This window comes from Oryctolagus cuniculus, chromosome 12, assembly GCF_964237555.1.
Source record: "Oryctolagus cuniculus chromosome 12, mOryCun1.1, whole genome shotgun sequence".
In the NCBI taxonomy this organism is placed as follows: Eukaryota; Metazoa; Chordata; class Mammalia; order Lagomorpha; family Leporidae; genus Oryctolagus; species Oryctolagus cuniculus.
Genome location: NC_091443.1, coordinates 2,842,108 through 2,862,763, shown reverse-complemented (window position 1 = coordinate 2,862,763; position 20,656 = coordinate 2,842,108). Strand labels below are relative to the sequence as shown.

The following is a 20,656-nucleotide window of genomic DNA, read 5'->3' as shown; positions in this document are numbered from 1 at the left end:
CGCGCCCGGGGAGGGCTCCGTCTGGGTGCTTCTGGACAGACCCAGCTTCCCTGTCACTCACAGCTGCCAACGGCAGGTGAACCCCGAGTGCCGGCTTCCATCTTGCTGCCGGGTGCTCCACCCGTGGTCTCGGGTCAGGGTGGGGGCCAGGGCTTTGTGCTCTTGCGCCTGCAGTGGACATCTGAGATGGCAAAGTGCAGGAAGGGGCGGACATGAGGCGTGGCCTCGGTGCACGTGTGAGTGGAGGCGGCTCACTCCGGCCCAGCCGAGGTCACCGAGACACCCGCGACACCGTGCGAGGGACTCGGCGTTTCCTGCTCCAGAGCTGCTGCCCAAGCCTGGAGACCTCCACGGCCCACCCCGCCGCGCCTGCCAGGCACCAGGCCCCAACGCCCAGAGGCCGGGGCTTGCAGGGAGCCGCGGCGGGAGGAGGAGGGGGCTTGGTACCGCTGGGGGTGGGGAGGATCATTGCCCAGTTTCCTGGTGCCTTGTGAGTGAACATCCTAAAATTCTAATAACAAAAAAGAGCTACTTGTAAGGCACCTGCCCTGGGGCCGTCCGTGCCTGAGGTCTGGGGGGTGTCAGCCACGGGCACATTAAGTATAATCAACCAACCGTTCCTTCCATAAACGCCTCCCACGGCCATGGCCACGGCGCCGTCTGGAAGGATTGACGGGCTCCTCAACGCCGCCAGCGAGTGTGGGCTCAGGAGCTGGGCCCCAGCCTCGCAAGCACCAGGTGTGCGTTGTTAGAATTTCCTTTTCAGACGCAGAATAAAATAGCGGTTTCTCTCGTACCCTCAATGCACCTGCATGTTCCAAGGCCTTGCTGACGATCCAGGCGACAGCGGTGCCCCCTAGGGGTCTCTTCCCCGGGAGGAGGTCAGGAGTCGTGGGAGGCATGGGCGAGGAGGGGGAGGCCACTGACACGGACACGGGGTGCCCACACACTGAGCCCGACTCCGTCCCGGCCCGAGGCCTGCACCCCTGCCAGTGAGAACCAGATGGAGCCGCTTCACACGGGTGCTGGATGCTGGCAGGTGCAGGTCCGCTCACCCCAGGGGCCTAACCCAAAGTGACAAACCTGTGCAAGTGACTGTCCCCCCAGTGTTCACCTGTGACGACAGGGCCCAGAGGCTGGGCATGTGGGGAGCGGGGGTGACTGGCGCCAGGGTCCCCCGGGCACAAGGGCAGTCACTGCTCCCCTGCCGCCTCGTGTCTCTGTGGTGGCTGCACACACGGGGTCTCTGGGGGCTCATGCCACTGAAGGTGGCTGGCAGAGGAGCGGTTCCCGAGCTGGGGACTGGAGCCAAGCCTGGGGGTAGGGTGTGCCCAAGACTGCGCAGCTCATCAGCACAGGGCAGGAGCTGGAGGCGGGGCTCTGGCTACAGCCAGGCCATCTGCGTGTACGCAGGCTTCTGCAGGGTCCCACGGGTGTCCCTAGGTCCGGTCAGCCTTGGGCAGCTGTGAGCTGACCTCCCTGGCCTGGGACGCTCACTGGGGGCCCGCACGGCGGGGGCGGGCAGCGGCGCGCTCACCTGATGAGGATGATGACGGAGGGCGTCTGGGCCATGGCTCCGATCATGCTGCACACACACATCACACACAGGAAGGTGAGGAAGGCCTCCTGGCAGCCAGGGCTGGGACACTTCCCGGGCACCACGGTCGCGTTCTCGGCGGGCACAGTGGCGAGGCAGGCGCAGCCCGTGAAGTTCTGCAAGGCAAGCGTTCAGCCGGTTGGCGGGGGCGGCGGCAGCGGGCAGATCCCAGCCGTGCGCTGGCTCAACGCGCCCCGTGGCGCTCCGTCCGCCCGCCCGTCAGGCCTGAGTTAAGGAGCTGGTTTTCAGGAGGCTGCAGGGAGGCAGGCAGGACGGGGGGCAGGGGAGGGGCAGGGAGCAGGGGAGGGGCGGGGGGCAGGGGAGGGGCGGGGAGCGGGGGAGGGGCGGGGGGCAGGGGAGGGGCAGGGAGCAGGGGAGGGGCAGGGAGCGGGGAAGGAGCGTGGCTTGTCTCCGTGGGTTTCCATTCCATTCTCCAGAACCCTCAGCAAATGCACCCCTGGCACGACGGGGAGGGGACCACGTTTCCACCGCTCACGTCGCCATTACTTGCCGGCCCGTCCTCCTGGCATGGCCATGATTGCACTGAAGTGCACGAGAAGAAGTAAACCAGGCCCCGGGCATTTGGCGCCGGCTCCGGCCGGGCATCACAACATGGTGGGGCCGCCCTGGGAGGCTGAGCCCCAGCCCTGGGTGCGAGCCCTGTCTGTGTTAACCAACACAGGAGGCGGCGGAGAGAAGGGAGGCGGGGAGCTTGGTCCATCCCGCTGCTGCCCCTGCCCAGGCGTGGTCCCCATGGCTGCCTCCTGCTCCAGGGATCCCTGATGGCAAGAGGAGGGGCTTGGGCTAAGGAGGCGGGCCCGGCCAGTGAAGGCCCCCATGGTGCCTGGCTTTCAGCAGCAACACAGGGAAAGCAGCTGGTAAAGGACCCAGCACCCGCCCCCGGCTCAGCTATTCCCCGGGGACAGGGACGGCTGGGGTTCCCCAGCACACCCGGGTCAGGCCGGCCTCAGCGCACGGCCCCCGCCCCGCCCCGTGGCATTTCCCCTTCTTCCCCTCTGCCCACCGTGCCCCTCCTTTCCCGTGGAACCCACAGATCGGTGTACGGATTTTTTTTTTGCCCCAGGCCCCGCCCCTGAGCAGCTGTCCACAGGGCTGTGCCCCAGGCTGGGTGGGCGGGGGTGGGGGGGAGACTGTGGGGCCGCCCTGTCCTCCCGAGGGCTGGCCCTGAGCAGGTGTCTCAGGGTGGGCAGCCCAGGCTCCACCCTGGGGGTGTCTATCACAAGCCCGCCCTCGCCCATCCACCGTCCGCTGTCCCTCCGGGCTCCTCTGCCTCTCTGGCAGCCCCGTGACCAGCGCAGTGCCGAGACCCAGCAGGAAGTGACAGCCGTGCACCTGCCTGCCTCTGCCCAGCCCTGCCCCGTCCCCAGCCCCACCGCTAACAAACCCAGAGACCGCCGTGGCTGCTCCCAAGTGCTCCGCCGCCCGGGAGAGGGTCGGCTCGCACAGGATGAAGGCCTTGCTGAGTGAAGGAACATTCCAGCTCCTCCCCGAGCCCTGGGCCGGGTCAGCCCGCCTGCAGCCCTGGGCCGGGTCAGCCCGCCTGGCCTCCCCCATCGCTGCAGCGGCAGAAGCGGGGAGACACATGAGCCTGGGTCCTGGGGGCACTGTGGACTCCAAGCTCAGGCATGACAGGGGGCTGGGTCTCTCGGGGTGGCCACGGCCAAGCACCCTGGGAACTGAGTTCTGACTCCAGCCCCAGGAATGAGGCGTGGGGCTGCACCGAGCTGTCAGGACAGAGCCCCCTGTGGGTGCCGTGTCACCATGGGCCTTCTCTGGGGTAACAAGTAATCTGAAGTAGCACCTACATCCCGACACAGACCCCCCCCCGCCATGGGGGCTACAGAGGAAGAAACTACCCAACCCCACCCGAGACTTGGAAAATCCCTCCCGACACAGGTCCACCTGTGAAGGCGCCATCTTTCTCTTGGACTGGGGCTGGCACAGTGCCCACTCCGGCTGGCCATGAAGCCCGTCAGGGACCTACCCAAACCTCCCCAGCAGGGGGTGCAGGGCCAAGGCAGGGCCAAGCCCTGTATCTGGGCTCAGGCACTGCTAAGGAAGCCGGGAGCACCCTGGGTACACGGGCCCTGGGCTCTTGTGCCAAAGTCACCCAAGGACAGTGGCCAGGAGGGGGCCGAGCACTGGGCAGCTGTGTTCCCCTGGCGCAGGAGGCGGCCGCCCTGCAGCTGCCGTACCTGGGCCCCGAGGGGGATCCTGAGAGCAGTGTCGGTTCGCAGTGACAGGCAGTCAGAGTAGCATAGGAGCTGGCGTTCGAGTGACACACTCCAAATCCTCCAGTGACGGCAGAGACCCCACCCGCCTCTCCCCCTCCCGAGAGGTGGCCGGATGGGTTGGGGGCTCCCTGTGGATGCCCACAGCCAGAGCAGGGAGCTCTCCCAGGCGTCCCCCACGGGCCCCACGACAGCTCACAGCCAGGCCAGTGCACCGGGCGGGAGCCGAGTCCTGGTCCTCCTGCCCCCACCCTCAGAGAGCTGGCTTCTGCCCGATGTGGCAGCCTGGGGCGGCAGGATCTGCTCTGCTGTGTGCCACGGAGCAGGGAGGGGCGGGGGAGCACAGGGCCTGAAGCTCACAGTGTGCCAGGCCCCTCGGGCCCTCCGTGCAGCTTCCTGTCCCCTGCCACCGTTCCGAGCCGCTGCACCATCACGAGGTGCGACCCCCACACCTGTCTGTGCACCCTCAGTGCTGAGCCGTCACCCCTAGCCTGGTGGCCCAGCCAACCCCCGCTCGCCCTTCATGGCACAGGCTGGCCCCGCACGCGACCACTCCTTCCACCCCGCTGGAACCAGTGTCCAGCCGTGACCCAGCGGCTCTCCAGCGGCCAGGCCAGGCCAGCCGAGCCGGGCCCCCAGCCTGTAGCGTCAGTGGCTTTAAAGCTCGCCTTCCTGCAAGGTGGGACACGACCGTTTCACGTCTGAAATCCACGCAGACTCTGCAAGTCATCCGCCTGCCCCCCAGTCCTCGGGTGGGGGAACCACCCGCGAGCCGCTGGCCGCGCCTCCTTGTGATCCTTTAACGCGCGCGCAGGTTCCTTTTCCCACGGCTGTGGACGGCCCTGGGCTGTGCTCATGGAGCCGCGGCCAGGCAGCTCCGGCGCCCGAGTGCTGCTTGCCCACACGTCCATCACCACTCTGCCTCGCTTCAGAGTGAACACAGGCTGCTCCCCTCAGTCGCCTGCCCGCCGTGGGGCCTGAGCTACGCAGGGGCTCCCGCACGGCGGCTTCCCAGGGTTTACAAGTCCCTTCCGACAGAGCGTACGTCGCTCAGGCTGGGGTGTGCAGAGCCTCGGCCTGGGGAGCCAGCCAGGAAACTCACAGGAGGAGAGTCGTTCTGGCCTAAGGGGCGCTGTCCCGGACAGCGTGGCTGAGCTGAGGTCCGGCACTTGTCTGGGAGCCCCCATGCCTGAGCCCGGCTGACCACCGCCTGCCAGGGGTGTGGGTGCTCTGCCGACGACCCCCATCCTTTCCAGAGAGGCCACAAGCCCAGGTACATGCCCGGAACAAAGCTGGCTCAGGTCACAGCAGTCACACCATTGGTCAGACGCGGCCCACGGTCAGCCTGTGCCCGTGACTCCTCCATGCCTGCATTCAACCAACAGCAGTTTGAAAATACTGGAAAGAATTCCAGAGAGCAAAGCTTGAATTTGCTGTGCACCGTGCGCTCGGCTGATCCCACGAGAATGAGCTGGTGCCTGGCCACCGCAGGGACCCCAGGACGTCAGGAGCACGCGTGCAGGTTTTGCGTGGACATCACATGGCTTCATACGAGGGACCGCGCATCCGTGGTTCTGGGACCTGCAGGGGCTCAGGAGCTGATCCCTGTGGTAGCCGGGATGGCCAGGGAGGCAGCCAGGATGGCCAGGAGGCGGCCAGGATGGCCAGGGAGGCAGCCAGGATGGCCAGGAGGCGGCTGGGACGGTCAGGGAGGCGGCTGGGACGGTCAGGGAGGCGGCTGGGACGGCCAGGGAGGCGGCTGGGACGGTCAGGGAGGCGGCCCCTGTTTCTGCTGCCCCAGCCCTGCAGGTGTCTCTGGCTGGCACAGTCCCTGGTGTGGGGGGGTGGGGGGACGCACAAGGATGGACGCTCGGGGCAGCTCAGCCGCGAGCCCGTTTCTTGACAGATAGGATTTCTGGAACTCAGCTCCCACCTCCACCAGAGCAGGGTGCTGAAGCAGGGGCCACTGAGCCCCCAGGGACCTGGCCGTGTCGGCAAGGGCAGGGTGGGGCCAGCTGGTGGGCAGAGCCTGCGCAGGACAGGACCTGCAGTGGCCAGCAGGGCTGGCCCTGGAGACATCGAAACACCAGGGGAGGAGGGGCTTAAACGTGCTGACGCCGGCGTCTGCTCCCAAACAGGTCAGGGTCAGGCCTTGGGCCTCGGGCCTGGGAGATGCCCCGAGGAACGCCTTCCCAGCTGTTCTTTACACACCTCCAGCGCCGGGGGGCTCACTACCTGTGCGGCTCCTGGGAGGGCTCTGAGCCACAGCCCGCCCTCTGGCTCCACCCGCAGCCAGCTGTGAATCTGGCCTCTGAGGCTGTACAGGGAGCTTCCCGTGAGGGAGCCCACTAGGCAGGAGGCCCAGGGCAGTCTCCCCAGCAGAGCATGGGCACAGCCTGGGCAAGGCCGGCGGCACTGGGCCTGGCTGCGGCACCTGCTTCTATCCTTGTCCTGGGTGCCCCCCACCCCACCCCGTCCCGTGCCCTTACCGTGCTGGTGCAGCCGGCGAAGCAGGCGGACAGGTAGGTCACGCCATCGGCCCCGCACACCGGGGTGAAGGAGTCGGTCTGGCACTCACACTTGTTATTGCAGGAGGAATAGGGGGCCAGGGCCGCCCCCGGCACTGAGCTGCAAGAGGAGGCACCAGGGACCCCTGAGAAGCAGGCCACCCCGGGACAGCCGTTCCCCCCGCCCCGTGCAGGTCATCCTGGGACCCCTGAGAAGCAGGCCACCCCGGGACAGCACCCCCCTCCCCTGCCCCATGCAGGTCATCCTGGGACCCCTGAGACGCAGGGCACCCTGGGACAGCCGTCCCCCCCCCCACCGTGCGGGTCATCCTGGGACCCCTGAGAAGCAGGCCACCCCGGCACAGCCTTCCCGCCCCGTGCAGGTCAGCCTGGGACCCCTGATAAGCAGGCAACCCCGGGACAGTCCCCCCTCCTCCCCGTGCAGGTCAACCTGGGACCCCTGAGAAGCAGGCCACCCCGGGACAGCCGTCCCCCCCACCCCCATGCAGGTCATCCTGGGAACTCCCCTGCTGCTCCTGTTCCTGTCTCAGCCCAGGGCCCTGTGCACGGGGGTGGGAAGGGTGGCCAACGGGGTGGGGGCCGAGTCCAGCTCTGCGGGACCCCTGTTAGCACCTGTCCCCTGTGCCCTCAGCCCAGGGCCACTCCCTCCACACCATTGCTCTCTATCGCTGCAATCTCGGCTCAGCGCCCTTCCCGGGCCCACAGGAAGCTGCACACGTAGGTCCCCCAACCCTGCCCCCATGGCCTGGTCCTCGTCCTTTTCAGGGCTTCACCCATGGCTGCAGGCGGAGTGGTGGCTGTGACCACCCCATGCCCGAGGGACGCCACCGCCTGCCGGGACAGTGCTAAGACGTCTCGCGCTGCGAGCAGAGAGCAACACCAGCGACTGAGGAAGGGGGGAGTGGTTGGGCCCCTCGTGCCACCACTTACTCAGGCCGTGGCGGCCACACTGGCCACTCACACGCGTGGGCTGCTTGACGGGACATCGTTTGCTCCCAGGGAAACCCCATGGGCCTCCCAGACAAGGACACCAAGGCAGGGCCGGGGGGCATCGCTCGCCCAGCCTCACACAACTGCACCAGCGTGGACAGACAGGCATGGGCAGCGGCTCCTGCACCTGCTCTGTCTTCTGGAAGAAGTCACTACGGTGACAGCCTGGGCGCCCGTCACCGCCTCCCCTCCCCGTGAGCCAGGCAGTCCACAGCAAGCGCAGCTCCCTATGGCAGGTGCGAACCACCACGCCCGGACGGCGGAGGGTGGGGTGCAGGTTCCTGGACTGAGCGGGGCTCCCACTGCCTCTGCTCTGCCTGCCTGCTCACTTGCCCTTGTGTCTGGGGGGGGGGGGGGGCGCTTTCCACCTTAACTGCAGGTGCAACCTGACAGCCTGCCTGGAGGAAGAGGCTGGTGGTGGGGACAGAGGAACTGGGGACCTGCAGGCCACTGCTGGCCCTGGACGGACGGGTTGCCCCACAGTTCCCTCTGAGGGTGGGTCTGCCTGGACTCGGGTTTTGTGATGGCAGCCAGGACATAGGACAAGTGGCTTCCCCCAATCATTCCTTCCCTCTCCACCCCCCGGGGTCTACACTACAGCGTCAACCCCCAGTGGACGGGAAACACTTGACCTGGCCACTGTGCCCTGAACAGTGCAGTGTGACCACGGTAGTCACAGCGGGATCACGGCCTTGGGCACTGCCACCCGGGGTGACCAAGGTGTGCAGGTGTGCAGGCGGCCAGGCCTGTGCCAGCCCCTGCAGCCTCTGTGAGTTCGAGGAATTGCTGAGGGAACCTGCCGGCTGCCTCTCTGACCTGCTGTCCTCCCATCCGTGCAGGACCCAAAGCCTATGACAGGGGCCTGGGCCCCGTGCAGGGGTCGGCGAACGGCTGCTTTGCACCCCCCCACCCAGTCTCCAGGGTCCCTCTGCTCAGGGTCACTGGTGCCCCAGGGAGAGCAGCCTGGGTGGAGGCCCTGCCCCGTACTCACTTGTTTCCATAGGGCACAGTGACGCCGGCCACGGGGCCCGTGTCGCAGCCCAGGAAGAGGAAGGACACGTAGCAGGCGGTGGACACCAGGTTGACCAGCATCGCCATCCGGATGGCCCCCAGGGCGGACAGGCTGAGCTTCTTCACCAGGAGACCGCCCAGGAAAATCCCCAGACAGGCGCACGGGATCGCCGTCATCCCTGGCCGGAGAGGGCGCCGGTGGTGAGCAGGCGGGCGGGCGGGCCCCACGCGGGCGGGCGGTGGCCTGGGGCTGCCCGTGAGCTTCCCGTGACCCCCTGCGGAGTTGCTGCCTCCCCAACACCCCCAGAATCTTTAGGGGGCCTTGATATCTGTCCCCAAGAGCCACAGAAGATTGGAGGGGGGCAGACACGGGGAAATCGGCTGTGGAGAGCTCACACGTTCACCCGACACCATTAGGGGCCACGACACGGCCGCTCAGGTCGGCCCTGCAGGCGTCTGAGAAACATGAGCGACTGCAGCCATGCTGGGCTCTGGGCTCTGGGCTCTGGGCTCTGGGCTCTGCGCCAGTCCCGGGTTCCACTCCCTCTTCTACTCCGGCTGGGGAGGGTTTCGGGCAGGGCCTGGAGGCTCCCCGAAGCTCACGCAGCACCCGGTCTGCTCGGCCCCCCTCGGAGGCGGCAGCGGTGACTCCGGTGAGTTCGTGCCGGCCGCGCCACTGGCACGCACTTCTCACTCTGCAGTCGGAGCCCTGGCCCCGTCACCCCGAGTCTCGGGGACCCCGGGACTTCAGAACCACGGGGTCCTCTGGATGCTGCTTTGTTCGGTGCGTCTCACCCACAACCCCGCGTAAATCACCATGGCATTCTACCGTGTGCATTGTGCATGGCCACCCGTCTGTCGAGCCCGCCTCCTCCCTGCCAATCAGCCCAAGCTCTGGGTCAGTCGGCTGCTCAGACCAGCTGCCACGAGCTCAGGGAACGCGAATTAACTTTAACTTTAGGCCAAGAAAACACAGCCAGGGACGCCCAGCTCTGCAGGAGACGGCAGGAGTGACCCTTGCAAGGACCACAGGCCGTCTCACCACCTGCTCTGGCAGCGTCCGTATCCATGTGTGGGCTCCCCACCGTGGCACCGAGACCGCCCTCTGGAGTGGCCCGTGGGCACCGCCCTGCTCCCTGGCCAAGCTCAGGCCCCGCTGTGCTTGGCTCCCCCCCAGTCCCTCCTCCATGGCTGCCGTGCCCCTGCAGGGGGCCCTGTGTGGACCCCCAGCCCCCAACCCCGCCCAGCGTCCCAGCCTGGCCGTCTCTTCCGTCTCCTGCTCTCGAAGCTGCCTTGTTAATTCTGGGTTTTCCCGTTTCTTTCTCTCCACAAGGAAGCAGCTTCCCGGAGGAAGTCCTGTCCAGTCCAGCCATGTCTCCAGGTGCCCAACTCGGCCCGGCCCCAGGGCTGATTTTGGATCCAGGGAACCGGTGTACAGGGTGGGGCTGTGTGCAGGGACGGCCCCACAGAACAGCCATGCCCCAAGGGCCAGGGCAGGGCTGGCTTTCACTTCCCAGAGGGGCGGTGGGGGGTGTCGCCTGGTGAAGACCATAACCATGGCAACCAGAGGCTTTGGGTCCCTTTTCTCCAAGCCATCCTGGCTTCCCCTCTCTCGCACCCTCGTCGCAGTAACCTGTGCAGACGGAGCCCTGTCTGTCTTGACTCACAAGCCAGCGCCATCAGCCCGTGGTCACCTGTGTTTCCTGGACTCAGAGGGCTCAGAGCCAGCGTGGATACCCAGGATGACTGCACGGTTCCTCCGCCCAGGGCTGCAGGAGCTGCCTACGAGCGCTTCCTGCCAGTCCCCCCGTGGAACCAGTCCCCCAGCGTCCACACTAGGGAGGTGATGCCAGTGGCAGGGCCTGGGCAGAGGGCAGGTGCTGGCCAGACCGCCCAGTGCTGCAGCAGCTCCCTGAGCGCACGTGCCAATGTCTGGGAGACAAACGGGGGCACGGAGCGTAGACGGGACACACCCCCAAGGCCAGAGCACCTACAGCCGAGGGGACGGCGGCAGAGGAACGAGGAGGTGAGCCCAGGTCTCGGCCCACCCCAGAGGGCCCCGGGCCAGCAGCAGTCCCCACGTGAACCACGGACAGCGAATTTCCCCCTCTCGCTCAGGGCGTCGCTGAGGCCAAGCGCTGGCTGCGTTCTGCTGACCCCTCCTGGAGGCAAGCCTCCCGGGACAGTGGGAGTCCAGAGTCATGAGCGAAGAAGACACGACGGAGGGCAGTGGCCCGACCCCATCACTCGGTGCGGGGAGGGCTGGGCTTCCTAGCGGAGACGGCCAGGTCCCGGGGGACACCCAGCTGCAGGGACGGGCTGACACACCGGCCCCCGCGTGCGCCCCCTCCACGCTGTGCTCAGGCATCAAGGCTCCCTCCTCCCAGACAAACGTCTGTCGGAATCCCACTGTGCCGGGGCCGTATGAATCCTCTTGTTGGCTAGTGGGGCTTCGGACCCAGAACTCTGCAACTCTTCCAGCTGCCTGGGGCCCGGCCTCTCCCCGCACCCTGCTGCTCCCTTCCCCCAGCTTTCCTCTCTCTCTCGAGGCTCCTGTGTGCACTGAACAATGCGGCCTTCATCCTCACAAACCCGGGGCCATCGCCCAGGCAAGCAGTCTTGGCGAGGAGAGGCTCCTGAGCTCCCTGCCGCGAGCCTGGGCCCTGGGGGGGCCTGGACGCGCCACAGCCTGCGTGCCCTGGGGGCTGGGGGCACTCACCCAGCAGCTGGTTGGCGGAGGAGGTGGTGAGGTTGAACTGCTGCTCCAGGTACTTCCCCAGGAAGGCCGCGAAGCCGGCCACCACGGCGATCTCCATGCAGGCGGCCAGGACGATGCAGGTGAACACGGGGTTGGCGAGCAGGTGCCTGGTGACCTTGGGGATCACTGGTGGGGGATAAGCAGCGTGGCAGGGTCACGACGTGGAACCCCCACCGGCCCCTCCTGACCCACGCGTCCCACGGCCCCAGCAGCCTGGGTCACCGGTGCCCGAGCAGAGCCGCAGCTTCCAGACAGGCGCTGACACAGCGCTGACCGTCTCCTGCCGAAACGGGACAGGCTGCGCCAGGCCTCGCTTATGTTTCACCAGAAGCACCGAGATGTCTTTAAAGCGATCGCGAGACAGCCCTGCCCCCGCCGAGAAGTGAGCTCGGGGCTGCAGCTGTGGCGTGGCGGTAAAGCTGCTGCCTGTGACGCCGGCATCCGGGGCGAGTCCCGGCTGCTCCACGTCCGATCCGGCTCCCTGCCAATGCACCGGGGAAGGCAGTGGAAGACGGCCCAGTGCCTGGGCCCCTGCACCCGCGTGGCAGACCTGGAAGGGGATCCTGGCTCCAGCCTGGTCCAGACCCAGTTTGGGGAGTAACCAGTGGATGGAAGATTCTCTCCCTCTCCACCTCCCTCCAGCCACGCCTGCCCCCATAACTCTGCCTTTCAAATAAACAAAACGAACCTTTAAAAACAATCGAGTTTAGGGTTTGTTTCTCAGAAGGGAAAGTGCAGCACACAGATTCTACGTTATCAAGTACACAGCTCGAGGCCCGCACACGCGCGCGTCGCTACATCGGGGGGCAGACGCGGCTCCCGCATTGTGCGAGGCCTGTCACTTAGCCCAGTGCAGCTGTGCCTCTGTTCTCCTGCCCACTGGTGTGTGCGACAGCCGCGGGCAGCGCGGGGGCCACCAGGAGATGCCGAACCCTAACAGCTGCAGGACAGCGAGGATACCACAGCGGTCTCCACAAGGCGTGCGTGCCGAGCCCGGCCCCTCCTCGGTGCCTGCGCCACAGCTCCCCCGGGGGCCCGCAGGAGGGACCCAGCAGGGGTCTTGCCTGTCACAGTGATTGTCTTGACACAATCACTTCCCGCAGGGTCGCCAATGGGGCCAGAGCAGCTCACAACCCCGAGACAGCCAAACCCCAGCGCCCGAGTCGGCGGGCAGCCCCCAGGGCGGGGTCCTGTTCCCACGCTGCTGCTGTTTCTGGTGCCCGCTCGGGGCCTCCCCACCCGGGACTGGGTGCTGGGCGCCTCCGCCTCCTGCAGTCCCCCCTCCCTCCCGGCAGGGGTCTTCTCTTCACCCAGGCATCCGGGCTCCCCTGGGAGCAGGAGGAGGGCTGCCAGGGGCACTCCCAGCCAGAGCAGGGGTGCTGGGGCGGGGCCTTTGTCTCCTTTATTAAAATAAGATTTATGCATTTGAAGGAGTGATCGAGAGGGAACCCCAGACAGAGAGCTCCTCCATCCACCGGCTCACTCCCCAAATGGGAGACCAGGATGGACTTCCTAAGCCAGAGGCCTGGAACTCTACCCGGGTCTCCCACGTGGGTGCAGAGCCCCAAGCACTCGGGCCGCTTTCCACTGCTTTCCCAGGCCATTAACAAGGACACGGATCTCAGCCAGGACTTGAACCGGTGCCCACGTGGGATGCTGGCGTCGCAGCCAGTGGCTTACCCTGCTGTGCCCCAACGCCAGCTCTGGGACCGTGACTTTCAGCTTCACGTGATCAGACCGTCTTCTTTCGTAAGATATCGATTGCATTATTTGAAAGGCAGAGAGACACACAGAGCTATTTCCATCTGTTGGCTGCGACGTGGGGGCTGGGCCAGGCCGAAGCCAGGAGCTTCTGCTGGGTCGTATTCCCAGGCACACTGGCAGGGAGCTGGATTGGAAGTGGAGCAGACGAGACGTGGACGGCGCCCACATGCGATGCCGGCACTGTCTTAACCTGCTGTGGCAGAGCGCTGGCCCCAACGACAGTCTTCCACACACGGGAACAGAACACAGTGACACTGGAGGGCTCAGGTGGCGCGCAGTGAGGTAGCACCTGGGAGGGGGAGTTGGGGGAAGCTGTCCTGCGGTCTGGACAATGACATCATGGAGGCACTGGGGGGGGGAGGGTGGACGCGCCCCCACCTTGTGAGTGAAGAGGAAGCAGAGGGGCCCGGGGGAAGCAGGACCCCAACCAAGGCAGGGAAGCCCCGCTGGCGCCCCCACGGCACGCGGGGTCCCCGGGAGGGGCTCCTTACGCAGGCTTGGCCTCACCACCCAGGAGATTAGACCGCCAAGGCCCAGCTGATGAGAACGAAATAATAATTGGGAACACGTAAGTCTGTCCTGACATTTCCAGACGAGCTCAGTAAATCAGAATGATGGAACAGCAGATACATGAAACCCAGAATTCCTCATTTCTGAGAAAGACACCAAGCTTCAAAAATGAAATCCACACAAAAAGTCGGGCTCCAGGGATTCTTTTTTTTTTCTTTTTTTTTTTTTTTTAATTTTTTGACAGGCAGAGAGGACAGTGAGAGAGAGAGACAGAGAGAAAGGTCTTCCTTTGCTGTTGGTTCACCCTCCAATGGTCGCTTCGGTCAGCGCGCTACAGCCGGTGCACCGCGCTGATTCAAAGCCAGGAGCCAGGTGCTTCTCCTGGTCTCCCATGGGGTGCAGGGCCCAAGCACCTGGGCCATCCTCCACTGCACTCCCGGGCCACAGCAGAGAGCTGGCCTGGGAAGAGGGGCAACTGGGACAGAATCCAGCGCCCCGACCGGGACTAGAACCTGGTGTGCCGGCGCCGCAGGCAGAGGATTAGCCTAGTGAGCCGTGGCGCCGGCCCAGGGATTCTTTCTAACAGGGAAAGGAAGTTTGGTGTGGACACAGCCGGAGCACAGCCCCAGAGGCCGACCCAGGTCCTGCCCCGAGCGGCCAGTCAAGAGCCCGAAGCTGTGCTGCCTCAGCTGTGCCGCGCTGGCTTCCTGTGAAAGACGGGACTCCGAGGCAGGCGACGCTCGGCTTACGTACACGAGAGGACAAAGACAGAACAGACTGCATGGAGGGTTTGAGTCAGAACAAAAATGTGGCGGGCACACGTTCAAATCCATGGCATTCACAGTTTGCCCTGTGTCCCCTGGAGCGCGCTGGCCTCTGCGCTGTGTTTTCTGTCTCACTAACAAGGTGTCAGACATCTGCGGTCGCCAGATGTTTCAGAGATAAAATCTCCAATGTGCAGAGCATTCTCTCGGAACGCCTCTGCCGCCACGTGTGCGCTTTCCCTTTGTGAAGTGCTCGCTGGTTTCTAAGCTACACAAACACGCAGAGCCACGCCGACGTGGCAACCAGTGCAGATGTGGCTTAGGGTGTGGATCGGACCAGTGCACCCGGCACGAAGCAGAGGCCTCGCGGCTGAGAAACCTCGCACCAGCTCGCCGTCCTGTGTGGCACGCGGGGATGGTGCAGCGTGCCCGGGACACGCACAGGCACAAGGGCGCTCTCGTCACGGGGCCCCAGGCTCTGGGAATAGAGGAGTGGGTTTTATCCAGGTGATCAGAGCCCCCTCCTCAGGAGGGGACCTGGAGGTCCCGGCTGCTCCCGAGCTCGGCGGGCAACACTCACTCAAGATGCCCTTCCCGAATTACGCCCTGGAAACTCGAAGCTACAGTTGTGCAGGTTGGGGGCGTCCCCGGGAACCGACCCTGGCCAGAGTTGCCTCTCTGCTCCCGTTCCGTGGAAGGTGTGGACGCCACAGATGCCAGGAATCCAGCACACAGCACCAGGGCCACACCCGGTCCCCAGTCACCCAGCTGCGGGGCTGACGCCACCAGCGTCCCCCCTCTGAGCTCTGCCCTCTGGTCTGGATCTGACCCAGGTGATGGGAGATTGGCCACGCCCTCCTGGGGCGGGGCCTCTCCCTGTCGTCTTCCATCAGAGCCCTCACCATCTGCAGGGGCGGGGGCGAGGCACCTGCCCCGTGGACACGCCACCTGTGAACAGGCGCTTCTGCACTTCATTCCAGAAGCTTCCGTCGACAGGCGTCTGCCCGCTCTCCGTCTCATGCAATGAGTAATCTCTCCGTGAATCGCACGTGAAGGCGCCCAGTTTGAGAATCTTCGACTGAGGGCCGGGGGGGCCTTGGGGGTCTTGCTGGCATGAAGCACGCCTGTGCGCTCGGCCAGGCCCGCTGGGCTCCAGGGGGACGCAGCCCTGCTCTCCCTGCGCTGGCTTGGCCTCACCTGTGAGCTCTGCACCCAGACGGCTGCGGAACCTGCACGGCTCTCACCTTCCAAGGTGGCATTCGCTACCGAGGCGGCCCGACAGGCAGAAAGTGGGGCGCCGCGGCCACCCAGGCCACCCTAGCACCTACACCCTTGCTCGCCACTGCCCTCCTCCCTGGTGACTCAGCCCCAGAGGGCGGGAGCAGGGCCGGGGACCGCCTCAGGCGATGCGGGGGCCACTGGCCGGGACGCCTACTCCACCCTCATGGGGGAGGGCGCTGACCCCAGCAGGAGGGGACCAAGCGGGGACAGCAGCTGGGGAGTCTCTCAAGGGAGAACGGGTTTTCCAGAGCGAGTCTCTGAAGACATTGCTGCAGGATTGGGACACGGGGCCCCTCAGGAGGAGGAAGCCACGGGGACTGACGTGGACAGAGCGCCGTCCTCACTGCTTCCATGGCAACCACGCCACCCTCGGGACCAGCCCGGGAGCCTCACACGACTAAAATCCCGCACTTCCAGGCGAGAAATCGGAGGCAGGGAGAGGGCTCGCGGTCAGAGCAGAGGCAGCCCCGGCACCTGCGGCTGTGGCTCAAGCTCGTGACAGGTGCGTCCCTCGGGTCCTGGCTCTCAGGCTGAAGACAAACGCAAAGGCACAGCTCAGTCCTCAGAAATCCAGTGACGGCGATGAAATAAGCGGCCACTCAGGCCGGGGCGAACGACCGGACGTGGCGCGGACCTGGGGCTCGGTCCAGGCTTGAGGGAGGAGGGGCTGGGGAAGGGAGAGGAAGGAGTGGGGAGGGGGCAGGCGGAGGAGGCCCGCAGCGTGGGGAAGGCTCCGCTGGGTGAGGCTGTGTCAGAAAGGCGGGAACCTGAGCTAAGGGGGCCGGGGCTCGGATTCTGGCCTCCAGACTCCACGGGTCCAAGGCGGGGGCCACAGCTTCAGTTACACAGCCACGGCCCCCACGTCGCTGGCTCCCGGGGAGAGCTCAGCATCTCGCAATGCTGGGCACCAGCGGTGGTCACCCACGACCAAGCCTGCGAGAGACCCTCGGGCTCCTTGCCACCAGTGCCGCACTTGGAGCCCCAAGGACACCAGGCTGGCAGAGGAGCGCGAGATCCTGGGGCCATCAGCTTCCCACAGGGCTCCCCTCCTCCAGGCCACAGAGTCCTGCCCCCTGCCCAGGGACTGGGGCCCCCCAGGCAGCGGTCACCAAGGGCTTGGCGTGCGTTCCAGCAGACTCAGAGTGCCCCAGCCGTGGCTCCTGATGGTGCGGCACAGGGCACCCAGCTCTCACAGTACCACCACTGCAGGGAGTCTCCCCAGCCTGCTACAGGCACCAGGACGCCAGGTCCTTGGGGGCTGGGACTGCTGCCTCGCCCAAGGACGCAGTGCTGAGCTCAAGGTGGGTGGACTTCCCCATGGGTCGGCCACCACGCCGGAGCCCCCACTCTGTCTGCAGCCTCGTCACGCGTGGCACAGAGCGAGTGTGGCCCCTGCCCAGCTCTGTCCACAGACGCTCACACACCATCTCCCTGCTCGAGCCTGGCAGGGGCGGGACAGAGAGGGCAGCGCTGGGCACAGAGGCCGCAGCTGAGGGTGCGGAGTGGCCGGGGAGCGGGCTGAGTGACAGACATCCCAGGACGCGGTCGAGAAAAACGTGCCTGGGGCGGCACAGGCACACTCGGGGACAGCGGAGTTGGACAAACCCAAGCATTTGTTTGTGGGCTGCCTGCTCTGTCCCCAGGTTGTGTGACAGTCCCACAAGAGGGAGCCCCCAGCTTCCCAGCTCCCCGCTTCTGCTGAGGCTGCAAACCCAGCTGACGGCCGGGCTGTGGGGCAACCCTCGGAGCCTGCGGAGGCAAAGGGACCGAGGCCCAAGCCCCTGTCTCCTCCTCGTCCATGGAGCAGGGAGTGGTGACTATGCCCTCGCGCAGCCACTAACACCAAACCACGCCCACCACGTGGAAGGAGAGGAGTTAGGTGATGTGGCCGAGGCTTCGAGGGCCCGGGAACCACCCAACTCTGGCTCCCTTTCCTGACGGGATGCCCTCCAGGTCCGTCGGGAGACCAGCTGCCTCTGGACCTGCTGATTCCAAACCAGAACCCATGAGCCACCAGAGGGAAGCCTGCGTGGACACAGACCCTAGTTTGTGACAGCCGAGCGTCCGCTCAGGCCCAGAGCCCCTCACTCAGGGTCAGGGACGTGACCTCACCTACTGCACACTCTCCTCCTGAGATGGAGCAGGAGCCGGCTGAGCCCCGGCACCCAGGAGGCCTCGGCAAACCCCGGCGCTGGCCCAACCGAGCAAGACTTCAGGAGCGACCGCGTCTGACCCTGGAATTCTGCGGCCACAGCGGCCGCCACCCCAGCCCTGCTCAGCTGCTGGCCTTTCCCTCGCCTGGCCCGGGGAATGGGGCCTGCAGGCCCTGCCCCGCTGCGGGCGCAATCCTGGCTGCGCCACTGGCCCTGCAGGCCTCACCGACTGCGCCCTTTGTGACTTGCTGATCCGTCCCCGTGACCAGTGGGGTCCTCTGATGTCACGACGGGTCGTTCATCTTTGTGCCCCCAGGAATGTGAGATGAAGGTGACAGGTGCAGGGCTTCAAGGCAGGGGTGAGCAGAGACCGTCCACCAGGCTCTGTGTGACAGTCAGGGTGAGGGTCGGGGTCCGGCCAGCCCACGTCCTCCTCCATATCACCCCGCACTGCTGGCTGCGCTGTTAGGGGAGCAGTAGGCAGCTGGCTGGAGAATTCCGGAAGGGGGCCTTCTTCATCAAGCACAGGCACAGGGTGCCGGCCAAGGCAACCCCGGAGCCCAGAACCGGGCAGCTTTCTCTCCACCAACGCGTCCTAAAAGCTAGATGAACCGTTAGACTTCCTACAGTTGCCCATAGCAGGAGCGCAGAAGCCGCGGTGACACCTGGGAGGCTGTGAGGTCAGGCTCTTCCTGGACACAGCGCTCGTTCTCTGCACTCCTTGTGGCCTGGTGGCTCTGACTGGAAGCCTCCTGTGGGCAGGGCTCCCCCCTCAGGACAGCCCCACTGACGAGGGACAATTCTGCAGCGTGCAGCCCGCAGGGCGGGTGGAGGCGGGCAGTCGGGGATCTCTTCCTGGTCCTGGAGCTTCTGCACAGCCGGGCGCCTCACCAGAAGGCTCTGCCCGAGACGTCCCGTGGGGAAGGTCTGCAGGTGCCCTGGAGGGCAGGACCCGTGGCCACCGAGGGCCGCGTGGCTGAGCGCTGGGCTCCTGCCGCAGCGAGCGGCTCGACCTTTATCCCACGCTGGCTTCCTGGAAGCAGCGCGCAGCCCTGCACCTGCCTGGCCCCGGCGGCTGCTTCTTTCTATCAGGAGCAGGTACGCAGGGGCCCGGGCGGGGCGCGTGCAGGCCACAGGCGGCTCGCCAGGGGCGGCACAGACGCACGCCCGCCGAGCAGCTCTGGAGGCTGCTGGGCGGTGCTCAGTCACACGTCACCGGAACGTGGACACGGCCCCGGCCATCCCATCCTGCGTCTCCACCCGCGCCGCCTCACTTGGTCCCCAGAGCTCCATCCACTTTCCTCGAAACACGACAGTAACAGCTTGGCTGCGTTAGCAAGTGCGACGCTCACTGAGACCGGATAACACCTCTCTGCGGGAGCTGGTCCGCACCTGCCGTGGACGGGGTGGAAGGACACCCTGTGTCTACAGCAACGCCCGTGGAGGCGGCGTCGTGCGGGCCAGCCTGAGGCCCCTTGTGCTTCCTGGCGCCAGGAAGCGGCGGCCTGCGAGATCTCAACAGCTCTGGGCAGCACTGGACATCACCCCCCCGCCCCCCCTCCACATTCTCATCCATCACAGGTCGGCTCACACCCGCCGCTGGGGGGGCCTCCGGTCCACGGCAGCTGCTTGGCTTTGCCTTATTAAGCACATCAGTCACAGCCGCCAACGCCGACTGCACAGAGCGCTCCGCTCCGCCCGATGCTGCCACGGCTCAGGCCCCTGGCGCCCGGGCCAAGCCCCCGCCCTCACCGCCCCTGACCCTGTTCCTCCACCCGCCCACAGGCAGAGGCAGCCGCCCTTACCTCTCAGCTGCTGCAGGCAGGAGGCACTGCTGTCGGGCTCCAGGGGGTGCCTGAGCACCCCGTTGCTGGGCTTGGGCCTCTCATACTCTCTCTCGGGGAGCATGGCCTGCTCGCTCTCCAGGGCGGGGTCCGAGTGCGGGGGCAGAGACTGTGGGAACCCAAACATCAAGAGCGAGGAGAAGAAGAGTAAGGCACCGCAGAGCAGGAAGCCGCCCCACCAGGCTCCGATCCAGCGGGGGTCGTCGGGCGTGATGTCCAGGTTGCCTGCAAGTGGAGAGAGGGCGGCTCAGCGGGCGGGGCAGGGCTGGCCTTGGGGTCGCCACGGATCTGGGGGGAGGACCGGCCAGGCCATTGTGCCGGGCCTCTGCCACATGCCCCTTCGCTGTCTGGTCCAGCACCTGCTCTCACGGGGCTGAAGGGAGAACAGGTGGCCGCTGGGTTAGGGCTGCAATCGCCTGGCGGGGCAGAGCTGCCGGCTGGGCCAGCCGGACCTGAGGAAAGGGGCATCGGTCTAGGGTAGATTCCTGAAGTCGACTCTGTCACCTCCCCAGGGCACCCACCTGGGACTCCACTCGGAGCCCACTCCCTGTCTTAACCAGGCCTGCAGCCGCTAGGGGCGGTGCGAGATGGAGGTAGGAGCCGGGCTGGCTGGGCCGAGGTCCTGGGCCCTTTTCTGGGAGCCGTGGGCCCCTGGTGGCACTCGCCATGCCTCAGCTGACCCATCTGGACAGCAGTGGCCAGGGCAATGGAGTGGGGAGGAGGGGGCTCACCCCCAGGGTAGCACCTGGCTCGTGCTGAGCACGCACACGGAGCTGCTTGTGGCCAGAGTGCCCCGTGTCCGGCTGCCACAGACCAGCTCGGCTCCCTCCTACCTCGCGGCTGGACAGGGCCCTGCAGCCGGCTCCTGCACCTAAAGGCACCTCATGGGGCCCTCTGGGGCCTTCCACTCGCCAGTGGAGGTCAGGAGAACGGCACCTGCCGGCAGCACTGGATGGAAGTGAGTGGCAGCGGTGGCGCCTCCCCCGCCATCTGGGAAGCTGCCAGCATGCGTGGCGGAGGGTTCCTGAGCAGCAGGAGGGCGCCGAGGACGGCAGGAGGCTGCTTCAGCTCTGCCTGTGCCCTGGGCGCGTGCGGTGTGGGGAGCCCACGCCTGTGCCCTGGGCGCGTGCACGGTGTGGGGAGCCCACGCCTGTGCCCTGGGCGCGTGCACGGTGTGGGGAGCCCACGCCTGTGCCCTGGGCGC

At 66.3% G+C, this 20,656-nt stretch overlaps 1 protein-coding gene across 6 annotated transcripts in view; it reads right to left on the bottom strand.

Annotated features, from left to right (window-relative positions):
* The window catches only part of SLCO3A1 (solute carrier organic anion transporter family member 3A1), a 159,075-nt gene that overhangs the window by 15,600 nt on the left and 122,819 nt on the right, over positions 1-20,656 (bottom strand). For all 6 annotated transcript variants that reach the window (XM_070053478.1, XM_070053479.1, XM_070053475.1 and 3 more), the window contains exons 4-8: positions 19,414-19,677; positions 11,098-11,262; positions 8,359-8,557; positions 6,339-6,477; positions 1,538-1,713 (exon numbers count right to left, since the gene is read on the bottom strand). In XM_070053478.1, coding sequence (XP_069909579.1) covers positions 1,538-1,713; positions 6,339-6,477; positions 8,359-8,557; positions 11,098-11,262; positions 19,414-19,677 — 943 coding nt within the window. The remainder of the gene's footprint in view (positions 1-1,537; positions 1,714-6,338; positions 6,478-8,358; positions 8,558-11,097; positions 11,263-19,413; positions 19,678-20,656) is intronic.